Source organism: Vigna unguiculata, chromosome 6, assembly GCF_004118075.2.
Source record: "Vigna unguiculata cultivar IT97K-499-35 chromosome 6, ASM411807v1, whole genome shotgun sequence".
NCBI classification, from domain to species: domain Eukaryota; kingdom Viridiplantae; phylum Streptophyta; class Magnoliopsida; order Fabales; family Fabaceae; genus Vigna; species Vigna unguiculata.
Window position 1 is genome coordinate 23,570,755 of NC_040284.1, and position 15,590 is coordinate 23,586,344.

Here is a 15,590-nt window from a genome sequence, read left to right on the forward strand (position 1 = left end):
AGAAACAAACAGATTATTCCTCCCCTCTTCCATTAATTCAAAATGTCTATATTTGAATTAGTCATCTAAATCTTCAAACTAGTGCAATTTATTAATAAAGGTTAATATAATTGATACAAATATTCATATGTTAGCAAGGAAAAATGGTAGAGTGAATATGAACTAATGAAATTCTTTCTTACAGTATATATATGATCAACATTATTAAAATCATTTGGAAGTGTTATCCTGTGAGAATTGAGTTGTAATTGTTTGACATTGTCAATTGTCAATTGTCAATAAACAATGTATATAAAAACAGCACAATTCATGAAGTAAGTTCTATGTGAAAATGTCCTCTCTTAAAAATAATAAAAACATAACTAAGGATAGGTGAAGATTATTATAAGTAACTATCAATATGTAAAGAGAGTTTGTATTATATATTACTTCACTGAAATTTTATTTCTTTAATGTATGAGTGATATATATTTTTAGTTTAATTGATAATTTAGTCTTTATATTTAAATTTTTATTTTTTTTTGTTCTTATATTTGTATTTTGACTAAATTGAGTCTATATTTTTGTAAAAATATTCATGTGGCATTTTTTTATTGAATTGAGGTTAACATGGTTGTTTAAAAGTGTTGTATGTCAAAATCTATATTTGTCATTTATTAAAATATAATTCATATTCTACCTTTAATTTTGACATGTGACACTTATAAATAGAATATGACTTAGATTTTGACACATGATAGACTAAGATTTCCATACATAATACTTTCAAACAATGTTAATGTCAATTTATTAAGACTACTTCAAACAAATATCACAACGACGACGACAATCATGGAGGCGATGTTTGACAACGACATGGACGACATAGGAGGATAAGGAAGAATAAGACTAAATTTTGATTTTTACTGATGAACTTTATCAACGACCAAAATTCGTAAGTAATTATCGATAAATATTTATTGATGGATAATTACCGATAGTTTTTGTTCGTTAGTAATTATTGACAACTAATTACTAACATATTTTTAATTATTAATTCGTAAGTAATTATTGACAAATACTTTCAATAATATTAATGTCAATTTAATTGACGACTTCAAACAAATGTCACAACGACGACCATCATGGAGACAGTGGTGGACAACGATAAAGACGATAGAGGAAGATGACGAAGAATAAAACTAAATCTTGATATTTACGAACTCTATCAATGACCAAAATTCATAAGTAATTATCGATAAATATTTATTGATGGATAATTACCAATAGTTTTTGTCCGTTAGTAATTATTGACAAATAATTACTGACGAATTTTTAACCATTAATAATTGTTAACAACTTTTTTCTATCCCATAACAAAATTTATTGAAAAAAATCGTTAATAATGTTAACTTATGAACAAATTTTGTAGTTATAAACAAATTTGTTCTATCAGTAATTCAATTTTCTCTTTGTAACTACATCCTATTTTAAGATTTTATCAATGTAATAAAGCTGTGAAGAAAAATTTAGGACATTATTATTATTTTGATAGTTTATTTAACAAAATCAGCTCAGAAATAAAAATGAAAATACTAGACTACAAGACATAAGAGGTTAAAGAAACTAAAATGGTAAGAAAAAAATGATAAAATTAAAATACTTTAATTCAATATGATTATTTTAATTCATGTAAAAAACATATTATAACATCCATTCAGTTTTTTAGTAAACTATGAATTTGTAATTTCTAAATGTCATGAATATATATATTTTTTAAATTATACTTAGATTTAATATTATATAGACTATCTACATGTTTTCCCCCAAAACTACTTTTTGTTTTTTTTATAGCATCCTTTTTAATTTGCATATAATTTATCAAAATAAATAACTCCCACTAATCATTTGAATATTTATTTAGAAAAGACAATAATTTGTTATTTTAATCAATAATATATATTATTTTCTTTTATCCATCTTTCAATAATTTATTTTGTATAGTATAATTTATTTTCAAATATTATAAATGAATAAAAATAATAATCAAAATATCATTATTCAAATAATTAAATATGCTCGATAGTTAGAATCTTATTTATATATTATTTTAATTTATCCATATTTCATATTCAATCGTCATTTGTTTAAATACGTATAAACATTATATTTTGTAATTTTGGTGTAGTTTTTTGTTTTTTATTTAAGTACTTGTTTTTTTATAGTATTTTTTATTTAGATAAATATTCATGTTCTTTATTAAATTTAATATATTTATCTTGTTTTAGGTAAATCAATGTAAACAGATGAGGTTTAATTTTATCAAAATTGGTAAACTGGAGTTGGTTGTTCCACATCGAATGCTGATAAGACAGATTTTTTAGTTGACCTATTTTAATATCTTTAGATTAAATATATAAATTATCAACTAAATAGGTCTTTTCATCTTTAGTTGACCTATTTTAATATCTTTAGATTAATGTCATTTTTCCCATTAACATATGGTTGTCTTTTTATATTTTTCATTCATATTTATTTTATTTTTATTTGAAAATGGAGTATAGCTTAATATTTTCCTTTTCCTATATCAATTCATGGTATAAAATAATAATAAATTTAATAAATTTTCATATATAATAACACATAATTAATATATTCTGTTGTGTCAATAAATATGTCAAAGTTTCCTAATCTTATTTAAGAAAATCACAATTATTTAAATAAAAAATTAAAATAAAATGTTTCAAAAGACAAATGACACATAAATAATTTTCACCATTTAATTTAAAATTTGATACATTATTACGAAAATAAAATATTTTAATTCGCGGCGAAAGTTGTCTATATTTATCGTATTTTTAAAATTTAATAATTTTGATTTACAGCATTTTACTGTTATTATTTTAATACAAAATATTTAAGTGACATTGAAAACAAATTGGTTGCATATAAATTTATTTTTTATTTTTATGATCTACTGTATTAAATTTAAGACCCTCATGTTAGTATGTTTTTTATGACTTGTACACTAAAAATATGTCACAAATTATAATATTCTTTAGAAATTAAAGGTATTTAACCATAAAATTTTAGATGTCAAACTTTCTTCCTTTTCTTAATTTTATTTTGGATTTTAAAATTTGTTTAAAAATAATAATTTTTAACGATGAAACAATAAAAACAAAAAAATGACAACTATAACTTCTTTTATTTTGATTTTTTATTTATGAACATTCATTCTGATTTTTATAATTACAAAACTTAAATGTGAAAGATAAAAAATTTAAATATGATAAAAATAAATCAAAATAAAAATGAATATAATTGTTTAACAATTTCATTAGTATATATGTGGTTATAATTTGACCAGGAAAATGTCAAATTAGACATTCATATTAACAAAATTTATAATAAACTAATAATAAATTAAAGTTACTATATTTTTAACATGACTAATCAATGTATAATTCATTTTAGACTAAAACTGGACAGTTATAAAATTACAGGAGTTATAAATTTATATTTATTTATTTGTTAATATTAATGTGATATATGATAATATTATTTATTTGTAATATTTTAAATTTTTAACGTTTTTGAATAAAATGTTCAGATTAAGAATCTATTATTTTATTTATTTTTTAAGCAATTAGAATGTTCCTTATATATATATATATATATATATATATATATATATATATATATATTGTAAATCCAAATTTAAAAATTTTCTTATTTGACATTTATTTAAGTTAAAATTTATTTGCTAAAATAATGTTACAATTTATTTTAATTATAATGTTAATGGATTTTAAATTTGCAAATCTTTGGTAACAACCTTATATCAATTGAAAATCATGTTTATTTTTTATTTTTTTAAGTTAGTGAACTTTTTGAAAATACAACTACTCCTAAAAAAAAAAAATCTTTAACCATACTCTTCTAACTTTAGAAAGAATTAAGAGTAATTGTTGTATACATTTTTTTAACATTGATAATTAATTCATTTATGGTTTTACACTTTTATACAGTACCTATCTTATGTTGTAAGCTGTAAAAATTTGTACACATTATTAATAAAATAAGCAATTAACTTATTATATACTTTGTTTGGTTGCTTGCTATTAGATATAAGTGAAAATTTACACTAATTGCATAATCTATATTCTTCTCGATATTTCTTTTTTATTAAACTTTATTATAACATTTTCAGCCAAATTAAAAACAGTAATACTCCTTTGAATAATAATATATATACTTATATTAATTAATTATCTGTGTTAAATATATGCAACAAGAAAGACCTGAACTTATTTTTTGGTGGCGCGGGATCTTAGAAAATGCTTGAAATGGAAAAAGCAGTTTCCCGCGAATCTCAGTGGGGATGACACGTTGGCAATCCGTGTCTCACTCTCTCAACCAATCAGCGTAGTTTATCGGACCCTATATAATATCATTCCACTCACACCTTCTTCCATCTACACCTTCTGCCTCACTTCTCTTGCACACTTCAAATTGCAAATTCTAGGGTTAGGGTTTTCATTTCTAAGCATATTAGAAAATGAGTTCTACCGGTGGTTCAACCAAGGGTGGGAGGGGCAAGCCCAAGGCTTCCAAATCTGTTTCTCGATCACAGAAAGCCGGCCTTCAATTCCCTGTTGGAAGAATCGCTCGATTTCTCAAAGCTGGCAAATACGCAGAGCGTGTTGGTGCCGGCGCTCCAGTCTACCTCTCTGCAGTGCTTGAGTATCTCGCAGCCGAGGTTAGTTTCGTTTCTTGATTAGGTTTAGTTTTCAATTAGTTTTTGTTTTTCTTATAATCTGTTTGATATTGATTTAATTGTTGTCTTGGATGGGTTTGTTTATTGATTAAGTTTGTTAGGGTTTTGATTTACCTAAAATCTTGAATTTCTCTATATATTGTTTGTTGACGATCAGTTATTTGTATATTTACTTAGGTTTTGGAACTGGCTGGGAATGCTGCTAGGGACAACAAGAAGAATCGGATTGTTCCTAGGCATATTCAACTTGCTGTGAGGAATGATGAGGAACTGAGTAAGCTTTTGGGGTCTGTCACCATTGCCAATGGAGGTGTTTTGCCTAATATTCATCAAACTCTTCTTCCCAAGAAGGTTGGCAAGGGAAAGGGCGAAATTGGATCTGCTTCTCAAGAGTTTTAGGATTTTGATGGCTCTTTTTAGAAAATAGTTTTAATTTCATTCTGGTTGTAATATACTTGGTTTGGTTTATCTCTATATATTTTCCCTGAGAGGTTGAGTGTTTCTCAGTCCGATGAGCTAAATGGTGTATGTTCTTTTGGATTATATGAGAAATGAAAATTGGTGTTTTTGATCGTTTCGAATGAGCTATTATTGACATTTATATTGTGGATCCATCTGTTTGAAATGTAATGGCGTCATGCAATAGATTGCCCATATTGGTTTTGAATTTGGGAATATGGAATGATGATTATGGGAGTCTAGCCAAGTACCGGGGTTGCTTTGATTCTTAAGTAGAGTGAACCTTTTTAACTTTTTCGATTATGGATCTTTAACATGTTGACTGTTCAGTAAGGATTTATATGGTCTTATTTTTATTGATCCTCCCTTCCTTATTTGTTTTGTGAGGACAGTTGGCCCTATGTCTTTGTGGGAAAAGTGTTTATGCCGGTATTCATCGGTGTCATTCGATTCGAAGGCTGACATTTGTTTTTACTGGTTTTCATGTTTTTTATTGTCCTTTTGTTAATTGTCACGGAGTAATACAGTCATCATTTACTCGTCATTTATCGTTGTCTTTTGAAAATAAGCTTGAGTCAAATCCCAATGATTTCAACATGTTAAAGAGTATTTGTGTCCTTAGTGCTCGTGTGGTATTTATCTGCGGCATTGGGTAGTAGGCTGAAATTTGATCTCACTGGTTTTCTTGATCTAGTGTCCTCTTGTTAATTGTCACGGAATAATACTTTTACCATTTATAGTTTTCTTTTGAAAATAAGCTTACGTCACTAATGATTTCATCATGTTAACGAGTATTTGTGTCAGCGAGTTGCACCACTCATGACTGTTTCAGCTAGACTTTAGATTCTTCTGGTTCATCTGATAGGTCCAACAACGGAGGTTATGTATGAATACTAGTAGGGAACGTGCTAAGCGAAATTTCGTAGCATATTTCCATTTTTTAGACAGTGAAAGGATTTTTGCTTGATTTTAGAAGTCCTTTAGAAGAAATTATTTTGGAGGTCTTTCAATTGTACTCAATAGACGGGTGAATGAAGTATAAAATTGACAATAGCATCAAATTAATGGACTCTGAAGTGTATTTCGCAACCAAAAGGCAAGTGGGTCTAAATTGTTTTTTTGTTAAAAGGCGTCAACGTCATTATGTTGGAAACGGCGTCGTCATATGTCAATTCTAGAAAAGAAGACATTTTTCCTTGAAAATTTTAGCCATTAAATTTGGTTCTATCTTGTTTATTCGTTTGCATTCATGTTTAAGAAAATCTTGCAATTTATCCCAATTGTATAATAAACAGTAACCCTTGGTTAATGGAAAATTGTTTCTTGATTTTAAAATTGGTTATCTTGTATTTATGTGGTGAAGAGGGCATGCAATGAAAAATTGGAACACTGGCCCTCAAAAGTTGAGTCCGTCGAAAACATTCAAACACGCAGATACAGGTAATTTCATTTCACCCATCCTAATAATTTCGATGAAATGGTAGGTTTTGGTTTGATGCAGCGTGTGGGTGTGGTCTTGACACCGTGCCATGGACAACTCAAACCTAGAACTTGTGAATTTAGGGTAAGAATCCGATGTTCCTCCAACGTTTATGTGTCTAGAAAGAAAGTGCTGGAGAAAGTGGACGAGGAGCTAGCAAAGGGAGATGACAGAGCAGCACTGGCACTTGTGAAGGATTTGCAGGGTAAGCCTGGTGGGCTTCGATGTTTCGGTGCAGCCAGACAGGTTAGCCTTGTGTCCTCTTGCGTCTTCTCAATTTTCTATGCTTTTTGGATAATCTTTCTCTGTGCTTATTCTGCAGGTGCCTCAAAGGCTTTACACCTTGGATGAATTAAAGCTAAATGGAATTGAAACTTTGTCTCTTCTGTCGCCTGTGGACACGACTCTTGGTTCAATAGAAAGAAATCTTCAGATTGCTGCTATTCTAGGAGGTGGTGCTGCATGGAATGCCTTTGGAATTTCCCCACAACAAATCTTCTATATATCACTGGGGTTGCTATTTCTATGGACACTAGACGCGGTATATGCTATATCCATGTTTCAATTTGTCACATTGCCAATCACAGACCTTTTATTACTATTTTCTGTAACTATCAAGGATTGAAGGTTCATTGCATTGTTGAATTCTGGACCAAGTTTGTCTATCAATCTTCATTATATTTGTTTGTTGATTGCAAATTGAATTCCGTCGAATGCTGATCCAACTGATTGCTTCTGCAGGTATCTTTTGGTGGAGGTATTGGTGGCTTGGTTGTTGATACAATTGGTCACACTTTCAGTCAGAAATACCACAATAGGGTTATTCAAGTCAGATTCATGCCATTCTATTTTCGCACACTTACAAGTAACTTTATTTCAATTAACTTGCATAATCTTAGTGACCATTAAGTAACCATGGCAAAATTTAATTGTGCAGCATGAAGCTGGCCACTTTTTAATTGCTTATCTGATTGGAATACTTCCTAAGGGATATTCTATTTCTAGTTTGGATGCTCTGCAGAAGGAGGGATCTCTGAATATTCAAGCAGGCACAGCCTTTGTGGATTTTGAGTTTCAAGAAGAAGTAGGCTACTTTTTTTCCCCCTTATATTTAACGCAACCCTTTTCAACTCATCAAACTGCTTGATTATCCAGAAAATAACATCTATATTTAGTTGACAACTATATTTATTGATTGGTGGAGCTTTTCACTTCACGCAGGTTAATACAGGAAAAGTATCAGCTACAGTATGTTGCTATCTCACTGACTCCTAATTTTCACTGCTTACAAGGTTGCTTAAATAGATATTCTGCACGTTACAAAATTTTAGTAATGTGACACAGCCTTGGTTTTATGTTTAGACATTGAACAGATTTTCATGTATAGCATTGGCTGGGGTGTCTACGGAGTATCTTATATATGGATTTGCTGAAGGAGGTCTCGATGACATAAGAAAGGTTTATGCAATTTTTTACTTACTTTCTTAGTCATGACAACTAGAAAGCTTACACATAGCATTGCCATTACTAATTGTAATTTTGTTGAATGTAAATAGTTGGATTTACTGCTCAAGGGACTAGGCTTCACACAGAAGAAAGCAGATTCTCAAGTTAGATGGTCTTTGCTAAACACGGTCTTGCTCTTGAGGAGGCATGAAGCTGCTCGAGCTAAGGTTGCTGAGGCCTTGTCAATGGGAAAATCTGTAGGAACTTGCATTGACATTATAGAGAGTTCTATCGATGATTCAGATCTTTGATCGAAGCTTTTGATTATTCCCTTCTATATGTTGATTGATATTTGAACTCAACAATGTTTCAAATGTCACTCTGCTCAGTTGCAACTTGATCTCAGTGTCCTAACTGATAGTTGATGAGAATTGTACAATTTGATTCACTAGTTTTTTTTTGGTGTTATGGAGGACCACACTATTTAGGAGTAAACAAATGAATAAATTAACTCTACAAAGAAACAACATAACATACTATACTAATGTAGTGCACTCAGAAAAGAAATTCTGGTTTTACTCTTTTTTTACTGTGTAATACGAAAGTAAAAAGTAACATTTTTCCCAAAAGTTGAAGAAAACTTCTGGAATACACAATTCAACAGACATTCAACTTTTAAATTATACAATACAAAAATTATCTTTAACTTCTAAATTATATAATTTGAATGCCTTTTTAAGAAAAAAATATTTTTAAATTACATAATTTAAAAATCATTTTTAATTTTTTGATTGTATAAAAATAAATAAAAAATGATTTTTTTTTATATGGAAGTTATGGAAATGGACGAAGAAGCTTCTTGAATTGACTGGTCTGATCGGGTATAATTGGACCCATTACGGGTTTGGTCACGCTATCAGATTGAACTTTCAGTTAACTTGTGCTAAACAGACAATTATACTTGCCCGGTCAACACTTTTAGTTGTCATTTTCTAATTCGCTTCAACATTTGAAATCTATATATCAACTAAAAATATTTTAATAATACATTTTTATTATTATTATTTTTATTTATGGGATCACTAATTGTATTTAAAGTAAATTCTTTGTGTTTTATTGCGATCACTAGATTTTTTAATTACTATAATGAGATAATAATTCCAGCTTTAATATAGATGTTGTTGAATATCTTGATTATTTATAATAATCATTTAATATCTTGATTTTCTAATTGTATTTAAAGTAAATTATTTTTGTGATTTATTTCAATCACTAGATTTTCTAATTACTATAATTGATAATTAACCAATTAGAATATACTATGATTCAATATAAAAAATAAATAACCAATAAATATCAAAATATCAATTTGAAAACTAATTATTCATTCTATCTCATATTAAACAAATAGGGGAGAAATGAATCTTAGATTTAGGATAAAAATGGAATAAAACAAATTTATCTCAAATTTAGAAAAGTAAAGACATATTTAAATCATAATATTATTTGTAATATATTTTATACTATATAATTTATCAAAAAAAAATCATCCGTTGGATCTGGAAAGGGGTGTAAAAATGATGGAATGGGCACGGTCACAAGAGAAAGGAGTAATGGGCGTAGAGTGGTTGTTGGTGTGCCATGGTTTGGTCACTGCGGTGGTCGTTGTTTCTTTCCTCTGCGGTCGATGGCCAATCTTCGAAGGCACTTTCATCCAACGCATACACTATTTTCTCACTTTCGGCGCTTACGATTACTTTCTGTAACTATCTCTCTCTCAAATTCCTTTTTCGCTTCCTTCAATTTCAATTGCTTCATCTCTCACTCTCTCTTCTGCAGGCGTTTCGTTGGCGCAGTTTTCGGCCATAAGTGCATGGACGCGGTTCTTTCTGTCGAATATTACTGCTGCGATCGTCCCAATCCTCTTCTACAGGTACTGCTGTTATTTTCTATTTCGATTCATTTCTTCGATTCTGTTAGCGACGTAGTGAAATTCTTCGTCCTATTTCGACGCATGAATTTATCAGTCTTCTGCGTTGCGTTTTATGAATTGTGACCTACAACTAGCATGACAGTGGAATCCATAAGCAATTTCTCTAGTTTTTCATTGAATAAATTACTTCGCCTAATTCATTACGGAAATCGTTTTTTTTTTTTTATATATTATCTAGGTTACGATTTGCTCACTTCTGACGTGTGAATACTTCTTATTTGTGTCTTTTATGTGCAATACTTACTAAGAATGGGATGCAAATGCCTCCAGTTCGTGTATCCTTTTAGGATCATGGCGATATCCTTAGCTTGCACTGTCTTGAATGTCCTTATAGTTGACAATTTAAAAGTTCTAGTCCCTGTACGATAAAACTGCAAGTTCCGATTCTCATGTGGATACAAGATAATATTCGGACCATATTTTAACATCATTGAAAACTTTTCTAGCACGGATAAACTGCTACAGAATTTGTGAGGACCAGAACGTCTAATTTTCTCGTATAGGAATTAAGACATAAAATGGAGGCAATTATAGGAAATAAAAGAATAATTTAACTCTTTGCATATTATCCTAGGGATGACACCGTGGTTTTTCTTTTCTTTTCAGAAAGTCTCGACTGCATTTTTTATGTTCTCCATTGGTTTGAATATTAAACTTCTGTTTGTGCAGATCATATACATTGTGATAATAGGTGTTACCTATTATTTCGTTGCCAACTCTTGCTTTGCCTATATCCCCGGATACTATATAAGTGGAATTCACAGGTAGTGTAGTGCTGGGCCAATGTTGTACTCTTTTTTTACTTAATGGTTTCTTCAGCATTATTCTATCCTGAATTTTGTTAGACCTTATATTTTTGTTTAGGTACACAAGCTTATTGGCAGTTGCTGTTGGAATTATGCTCTTTCTTTTGACCAGCTTTTCTGATCCCGGGACCGTAAACGCTGAGAATGTTTCTCATTATATTTCTGCTTATCCCTATGATAATATTATATACTCAGAGAAAGAATGTTCCACTTGCAAAATTCAAAAGTGAGTTTGATAGTGTTGTTGAATTTTGTTGAAATGTTGGCTATGTCCATCTATAAAACTATCTTAATTTTTTTCTGCAGACCTGCTAGGTCTAAACACTGCAGCATTTGTGACCGGTGTGTTGCTCGATTTGATCATCACTGTGGATGGATGGTTAGTAATCTTTGAAACTCTCCTCTTGATAAGGTTGCTCGTGTGGTTCTCATTTAATATATATCATATGCTTTTTTGAAGATGTACTGAAGTTGTTTAACTCGCAGAACAATTGCATTGGGGAGAAAAACACACGGTATTTCATGGCATTTCTATTATGGTGAGTTCGCCATGTATTCTTACATAAGTATCATTTTTGTGTAGTCTAATCTAACTCCCTTAGCAAGAACCCAAGAATATACAATGCATTGAGAGACTAAGCAATTTTTTTTGAAGTTTCCTCTCCTTAAATAAAAATTAGAGGTTCACAAAAAATATTCCAAGTGGTACCTGTTGTCATTTGGTTGGTGTGGAAAATTGGCAATGTGGATAGTGATAAGTTATAGTTGCTTCTCATGGACTTGTGTGATATAATTATTCTTCTATTGTTTCTGTTCAAGTAATTGATGATTTTCTCCAATTATAAGCATAAAAACATAACTCACAAGTTTTAGTTAGCTTGCTATAAGAGAGAGCAATTGATTGAAGAACTAACTACAAACGAAGAAAGTTTAACAATATTCACAGCATTGTTGGGATCTAACTTCACTAATCTCCTTCTCATGACCAACCGTGATCATATAAGTTTTTTCTCTCACTATCCAATGTTGTAATAATTGATAAAAATCACCAATCATTAATCCCTTAAAATTTGGATCCTATGTTTATTTATCAATCATCAATTCTTCAACCATCAACTGAATAAACCTGCGTTGCAATATAGAACAATCAACGAGTTAAATCCTATTCCTAGAGTCACGATTCATTAAGTGATGTATTTTCAATCGAGATCAATAGATTAATTTCCAATCAATCCTAAGACAAGTTATGATCCAGAAACAAACGTGAAATACTATTACTGAAGTAGATGATATATATATCAAATAAGACTGAAATTGATTATATTTGATCCAACCAAAAAAAATAGCTACTGCCAGTATATTTTTGCACTTTGGATATAAATTTGTACATGCTTAAACATCCTTCCTATTCCTTTATTTTTGGATTTTCCCTTGGCTTTTCTTGCTGTTGTACTATAGGGCAGAAGGCTACCACCAATACCAAGTTCTATCCATTTCCTTAGCGTACAGAGTGATTGGGCGGCCCTACTGCATTCCAGTTTCTTTTATATCTTTTTTCATCTTTTCCCTCTCACTTTTCTTTCTCTTATTTTAGAAGATAATTTAACTTCACCGTTATTGTATCTGTACCACAGGTAGCCAAATCGTGTCACATTGTAGGATTCTAATCGTGAATTTACAATTCTAATAACTATGTTGTGTACCTATTTTCTGTTTGATAAATTTTATATGTATTCTGAAAAGAAAACTTCAGTTCCGACATGGTACTTAACTATTTCTTTACCAATTCACTCTTCCATTATTATCACTTTAGTCTTAAACTTTACAAACATTGTGAGTATGTGTTTTTTAATGTGCTATTTTGAAATCTTTTAAATGCTATTCAATCTTTTTCCTCCCTCCAATGAGATGTGTAGTATAGATAACTAGAAAATCTTAGTAATAATAGTTTTAGTCACTGATTTCAACTTTACCATGTATTTGCAATAGGTTATACATTCTTCATCTCTGCTTCTATTTGTAGTTGTGATTCTTTTACATCTTGTAGGCATTTCCTTATATGCTTGTATGGAACAGTTGCCATTGGCTTGATTCTTGCTGGAAGACTAAGGGAATTAAGAGTTGTTGATATTCTAACTGGTAATATATATTTTCAACTAATATCCATCTTCGGATTAGGTTTTTTCTTTTTACTAACTTTGATACTTTTCTATCCTTGCCATAACCAAGCAGTTTATTATGGAATAGAAAATTCTTTTCTGGATTTAGCTCCTAATGTTGTGCAGGTGAGGGATTTGTTTTGTCTGTACATGCTGATTATGTTTTCTATTTTTATTCCCTGTTTTCCATTAAAGTGGTTTGTGATATTTTGTTATCATACAGTGGTTGTTGGGTTCTTACAACACTCAGATACTTCTTATGGTGTTCCTTGCAATCATTGGGATGCTGTTAGCTGGTTTCTTTGGTTACCATGCAAAGCTTTGCATTACCAATACTACCACTAATGAGGTACCTTCTACCTAACCTTCAAATGTATTTAGTAATATGTAGTATAAGGAGCCAGGTCGTGTCAATAATTCCTTATCTTTTTTTTTTCTTATTTGATAATAAAAATTATAGGGATGGATCAGAATGCTATGCATTTAAATAGTTGAATTAGAGATGTAGAGTATGGTATGGATTTCTTGTGTCCGTTCCCATTAAGTTAGAAGAAAATGCGGTACATATTACCTAATTTGAAGTTTGCATGATCGCTGGATAGTTGAATTTCACCTTAGAGTTCTTGCTGGTTTGAGAATGCAGAATTGTTCGAGTAAAATTGCTCTATATTGTTTATCACTGTTCAATTTTTGCGTCCTATTTTTAGCCAGAAAACTGCATGTTTATGAGATGCTAATGGCCCCCTAATGCTCAATGAAACTAAAGGTTTCTATGTGGATCACAGACTTTTAAGTGGCAAGACTACATTGAGTGGCAGAGGAAGCTAAGAGAAGCAAAGGTGAGCGCAGAAGCCCTAAAGCAAAGTATCGATGGAATTAGCAGTGAAAAACAGCCCTCATCTAGCAAATGGAGAGCCTTCTTTAGAAAATCACCTCTAGAAGATGTGGTAGTTGTTAAGAATAATGTTTACGATAAAGGTTTCTTCCACAATATTCAGGAGGTTATTTCCCCTTTCTCTGCAAGGTGGTCCTTTACACAAAACAAATTGAAGTCCAGATGAGTATGATCCTAACTAACGTGTTTTCGTTTCAAGAGCTTTGTGGGCTAGTTGCACATAAATTGAGTGGATAGTATGTCTATGCATTTATTTAGATTACCCAATAAATATTTTGAAAACCAGAAATATGATATTATGTATTAGAGTTCTAGAGTAGGTGTAGAGTGAATTGATTGGTTGTACTTGATAACCCTCCGTGTCTGCTTTTTTTGGTTGTGATGTACTATTTGTTTCTAGTAAAAGCAGAAAGATATCTGTAATCACTGCACTTATTTTTAATTTTTTGTCCAGCGGCTCTTTGTTAAATTATTTTGCCTGTAAAACTCATCGATGGCACTGTGTAGCGCACAGTTTGGCTATATTACTGCCACTATATTACTGCCAAAAGTGGACGATATCCAAACTAAAGCTTTTTTTTTTTCTGCGAACCGGTTGAAAACCTGTTTTAAATTCAATAACTGGCTTTTAAAAAGTTATAGTGTATTTGATCTTTACTTGATCATAAACAATTTCTAATATTAGCGGTTTTAAAACATACAATAAAATAGATCCTAATTTCAATTCTTTTACTATCAGTTGTAGGCATCAATAAAATGGGTTCTGTAAGCCTGAAAACAGAACCATCGGCAGTAGAAAGTAGAGAAGGAATCTGGCTGAGATTCCCCATTACAGTATGAATAAGTGTCAAATATCTTTTTAATCTAATAAAAATTCATTAATTAGAAAATATTTTTTTATTAAAAATAATTATAGCGATAAATAATTTGATAACTTTTTATTATTAAAAAATGTTATTATAAATGATATAATGGCAAAATAGTTTTATTTTTTCATAAAATAATTAAATTTAGAATCATGGTTATTTTAAGGGTAAAAATAGAAATTAAATTATTTTAATTTAAAATAACGGTTAGTGACATGGTAAAAATGAAAGAAAAATATGTTCATCAAAATTGGTTCGTGTTTATAAATGAATCAAATGATTTGGGTAACATTCAAATTGAGTATTAAATAAAACGTTTGCGAACACTAATTATTCATTAAATGTTGTTTATATATAAAATAGATATTAAATGATTATTGTAATTAGGCTATGAAGTCTGCTTTTGCGGTTAGAGTATGAAGTTTTATATTTTTGATATAGTTGATACGAAGTAAACATCTTGTACTAAAAGTGAAGTCATTTAGAAGATAATGTTTATATTAAGGGGTGAACTTATAAAAGCCCATGTTGTAACCATGGTTGATCCATATAAAAATGAGCACTCCTTTCTGAGGCTGTTTTGAAGATGGCCAATTACTATAATCTTAATCATTTGAAGTATGTCAACAATAATATCTCTCAGTTTAGGATATTTCTATTCTCGTCTACTGTCCAAAATTCTCATAATGTGTTGTTCTTCAGTTCAATTCTGTTTATGATCCGCTTC

The 15,590-nt window shown here is 30.1% G+C and overlaps 3 protein-coding genes across 3 annotated transcripts; all 3 read left to right on the forward strand.

Moving 5' to 3' along the window:
- The first annotated feature begins 4,436 nt into the window (after window positions 1-4,436).
- On the forward strand, window positions 4,437-5,340 carry LOC114187115 (histone H2AX). The gene is made up of 2 exons (XM_028075250.1): window positions 4,437-4,741; window positions 4,937-5,340. Exons 1-2 carry the CDS (start codon window positions 4,541-4,543, stop codon window positions 5,156-5,158), a joined length of 423 nt encoding a protein of 140 aa, XP_027931051.1. The 5' UTR covers window positions 4,437-4,540; the 3' UTR covers window positions 5,159-5,340.
- A 1,109-nt stretch (window positions 5,341-6,449) lies between these two features.
- On the forward strand, window positions 6,450-8,605 carry LOC114186995. The gene is made up of 7 exons (XM_028075092.1): window positions 6,450-6,944; window positions 7,021-7,239; window positions 7,440-7,526; window positions 7,636-7,782; window positions 7,920-7,946; window positions 8,061-8,156; window positions 8,255-8,605. The coding sequence occupies exons 1-7, from the start codon at window positions 6,696-6,698 to the stop codon at window positions 8,453-8,455; spliced, it is 1,026 nt and encodes a 341-aa protein (XP_027930893.1). The 5' UTR covers window positions 6,450-6,695; the 3' UTR covers window positions 8,456-8,605.
- Window positions 8,606-9,711: 1,106 nt separating this feature from the next.
- Window positions 9,712-14,420, forward strand: LOC114186784 (probable protein S-acyltransferase 17). The gene is made up of 10 exons (XM_028074799.1): window positions 9,712-9,906; window positions 9,984-10,077; window positions 10,807-10,901; window positions 11,002-11,169; window positions 11,250-11,322; window positions 11,430-11,482; window positions 12,991-13,082; window positions 13,176-13,228; window positions 13,326-13,451; window positions 13,888-14,420. The coding sequence occupies exons 1-10, from the start codon at window positions 9,722-9,724 to the stop codon at window positions 14,161-14,163; spliced, it is 1,215 nt and encodes a 404-aa protein (XP_027930600.1). The 5' UTR covers window positions 9,712-9,721; the 3' UTR covers window positions 14,164-14,420.
- Window positions 14,421-15,590: the final 1,170 nt, after the last annotated feature.

What these genes read in the sequence shown, in the direction of transcription:
- LOC114187115 (XM_028075250.1), top strand. Translation starts at nt 4,541, where the DNA reads ATGAGTTCTACCGGTGGTTCAACCAAGGGTGGGAGGGGCAAGCCCAAG. An exon ending in TTGAGTATCTCGCAGCCGAG is followed by an intron (nt 4,742 to 4,936) that starts GTTAGTTTCGTT and finishes ATATTTACTTAG; the next exon opens with GTTTTGGAACTGGCTGGGAA.
- LOC114186995 (XM_028075092.1), top strand. Translation starts at nt 6,696, where the DNA reads ATGGTAGGTTTTGGTTTGATGCAGCGTGTGGGTGTGGTCTTGACACCG. An exon ending in ACCACAATAGGGTTATTCAA is followed by an intron (nt 7,527 to 7,635) that starts GTCAGATTCATG and finishes TTAATTGTGCAG; the next exon opens with CATGAAGCTGGCCACTTTTT. An exon ending in ATTTTGAGTTTCAAGAAGAA is followed by an intron (nt 7,783 to 7,919) that starts GTAGGCTACTTT and finishes CACTTCACGCAG; the next exon opens with GTTAATACAGGAAAAGTATC.
- LOC114186784 (XM_028074799.1), top strand. Translation starts at nt 9,722, where the DNA reads ATGATGGAATGGGCACGGTCACAAGAGAAAGGAGTAATGGGCGTAGAG. An exon ending in TCCACTTGCAAAATTCAAAA is followed by an intron (nt 11,170 to 11,249) that starts GTGAGTTTGATA and finishes TTTTTTCTGCAG; the next exon opens with ACCTGCTAGGTCTAAACACT. An exon ending in CCAATACTACCACTAATGAG is followed by an intron (nt 13,452 to 13,887) that starts GTACCTTCTACC and finishes TGTGGATCACAG; the next exon opens with ACTTTTAAGTGGCAAGACTA.